At 41.6% G+C, this 3053-nt stretch overlaps 1 protein-coding gene across 1 annotated transcript; it reads right to left on the bottom strand.

Annotated features, from left to right (window-relative positions):
- Positions 1-515: 515 nt before the first annotated feature.
- On the bottom strand, positions 516-2403 carry LOC149966162 (uncharacterized). The gene is made up of 3 exons (XM_090167388.1): positions 1765-2403; positions 918-1697; positions 516-857 (listed from the first exon to the last, which is right to left on the bottom strand). The coding sequence occupies exons 1-3, from the start codon at positions 2401-2403 to the stop codon at positions 516-518; spliced, it is 1761 nt and encodes a 586-aa protein (XP_090023514.1).
- Between the last annotated feature and the right edge of the window lie 650 nt (positions 2404-3053).

The following is a 3053-nucleotide window of genomic DNA, read 5'->3' as shown; positions in this document are numbered from 1 at the left end:
AACATCAGACATAATCGCCACGTTATGCAAGCAAAATCGGATTAGGATCTTCAGTAACTCTGGGTTCAAATTCGGTCCAGATATTAAACATATTGGTTAAGTGAGAGAAAACCAACTTCTTTAGAGGAGCCATCGAAGACGATACGAGTCTTAGTAGTACTTCGTCCACTTCTAATTACGGGCTGGTGTGGTAAATAATAAACACCAGTTCCGGCGTCAACTGAGGCTACTTCTTCGATTACACCATTTTCTTGGTATTCACGGAAAGTCTCTTGATGGGCTTGATATAATGCAGGGTTTTTCTGAAGACGTCTAATTAATGAACGTAAGCGATTAAGAGCAGTACTCTAGTTTTTAGATAAATAACCACGATCTTCGACCCAAGGAAGTGGAACTTCATATCTTCCGTTTTTGAACTGGATAGTCTTTTCGAAGCGCTGAACTAAAGTTTCTTCAGTGGTAGATAGAAACGAACCATCGGCGTCTTTTATCCCGAGAGATTCGAGCTCCCAAAATTATTTCAAACGTTCCGATACTTCTTGGTATTCTTCAGCCATACCAACGCTCACCCCAACTGCAGCAAGATTGATGCCGACGTGCATACTGGTTACTAGACTCGGACCTTGAACGACCCATCCTAAAAAGGTCTCCAACGCTACAAGTGATTCGTTAATTCGTTTGATATTACCAGTAACCAGGGTCCAGTAGAAATCAGAGCCAACGAGCAGAGTAAGATCGTCCTTCCCATCGGGAAATTTCGAAGGTAGGGCATCCGCTAGAAAAATATCTTCGTCTCCAATGCATTGTTTGATTTGATCCCCGGGTACTCTTATAGTAGCCGTGCTTATTTCGTTAGACTATAAAGCTTCAAGTGTAATAGTTTTGTTATTTACCAGATTTTTTAAGGTAAACTTGACTCGAGGATACGTAGTTTCTTCGGGTCTATTTTTGCCAAAGACTTCTCCAACAGACTGCAGCCCCAGTTTCCGGAAAATATCCTTGCGTATGAAGGTACGCTGGCTGCCTGTATCAAGTAAACAGCGGATTAAAGTACTACCTTTGGACCCCTCGATATCTGCTCGGGCTGTCTGCAAGAGTATAACCCGTTGTCCAATGTCTCTAGGTACCACTGTCGTTACGGCGGCGTACTTTAGCTCAGTGTTGGTCTTCGATTTTGAAAAGTTGTCGTAGTCTTGGCACACAGCCTCGTGATGTCGGAAAGTACATTTCTTACAGGACAGCTTTATTTTACAGTTCCTTGCCCGATGATGTCCAGTTACGCATTTGAAACAGAGGGATTTCTTTTTAAGGACTTCCTTCCTTTCGGATATTTCTATGACCTCTTTACAATCCTCGGGGCTGTGACCATATTTATCACAGAAAGGACAGGTTCCCCCACTGGTCGTAGTTAACGCTGCAGCTGAAGAAAACTTTCCATATTTATTAGTATTATGAGAATTATCGTATACGTTACTCTTGAAGCGTCTTTTCGTTTCGTTGTCTTGAGCCTCTGATACACAGTCGTAAATTTCAGCTTCTTCGCCGCTTTCTACCTCTCTCTGAATGAAGTCCAGAATTTTTTGAAGATCCCAGTCCCTTGACTGTTTATTGGGCTCCACTCTCAACTTCTTGGGAAGTAATCGTAATATGATAGGACAAAGAATGGCACTATACTGATCTGAATCGACTCCCAGACTCTGCAAATTTCGTACTTCAGTCTTACACGTATCGTAGAACTTCCTTAGTCCAATTATATCGGAGGACCTCTTGACCGGCATCATTTTCAGCGTCCACCAGAGTCTTCTTTCTGTCGTACCTCTCTTTGAGAAGCGCTATCGCTGAGACGTAATTTTTGGGTGTTATTTTAAAACCAGCTATGACTTCGGCTGTTGATCGACTAAGATAAGACTTGAGATAGCTGAACTTGTCAACTTCAGCTAGGCAATAGTTTTCGTGAATGGATACCTCGAATGATGACCAAAAGGTTTTCCAATTATGAATGTCCCCGTAGAATTTCTCGATATTCAGTTTAGGTAAATTGGCCATCACTGGTGGCGCTGGCGTACCTCTAAATCGGTTATCGTCACTGTTGTTCGTGTAGCCTGGGAATCTCCGTCTGTAAGCGTTGATCTTCTGGTTAGCGAGATTCGTCCAGTGAATTGTTTTATCTTGAATTTCTAATGCGTAAGCGGTTTCTTCTTCCATTTCGTCTTCCGTCTGCAGGTACTCTTCGTAATCGCTGTCGATTTTTTTTAACGCCTCAGCTTTCGTACTTAGCTTTAGAACGAGGCTTTCTAGTTCTGTTCCATTTACTTCTCTCTTCGCAAGTTCAGCTTCGATGAGATTCGAGATCTTTGTAACCGCAGATCGGTACGCTGTTCGCTTCCCTTTTAGATTTTCCATCGTCTTAATCGTCGGATTTCGTAGCGTTGTTCGTTGATGACCTTGGATTGATTTCCGATAATTTAACGTCGAATGTACTCAGTCCTTATTCTTATACTATGCAATTTTTGGTACTCGATAATCGACGAGTATTTTCCAATTACTTATTCGAGGTCCAGTTCAAGTAATCGATGATGTTCGAGTACTCGCACAGCCCAATAATTCAAGCTATTAAAAACAGTTACGAGTTAAAACACACTATTCTAATGTAGCAGACGACGTGCACTGGTCGTGGTCCTGTTTATTTATTCTAGGCCAGGTGGGTCACTGGTCACCTGTCCACTTTCAAAAAAATCCTTATTTCCCACCCTGTCCATAATGCTATTAAACCAGAGACCTTCTATCTGATTAAACTTACTTAGAGAAACGTTTCAGTTGAACAGCTAATTCAAATCATTTTGGCCTACTAATATATAAAAATAGGCTGTGTCCGAAAAAATGTTGGTGATGGAAAACAAATTATCGAGGGTAGAAATCAGCTTAGACTAAAAATGCGGCGACGCTGTCCGCCCGTCGTCATAAAACATCTGAGTGAAATACAAAAAAGTCATTATTTCAAAGATAAATTTTTAATATTCAAGGGTTTTGTATTGGGCCTGATGGGGCCCCTC

The sequence above is a fragment of the Leiobunum rupestre genome, chromosome 1 (assembly GCF_980474605.1).
Source record: "Leiobunum rupestre chromosome 1, qqLeiRupe1.1.hap1, whole genome shotgun sequence".
Taxonomy (NCBI): domain Eukaryota; kingdom Metazoa; phylum Arthropoda; class Arachnida; order Opiliones; family Sclerosomatidae; genus Leiobunum; species Leiobunum rupestre.
The sequence above is the reverse complement of the archived record's forward strand: the minus strand, read 5'-3'. Positions and strand labels throughout refer to the sequence as shown.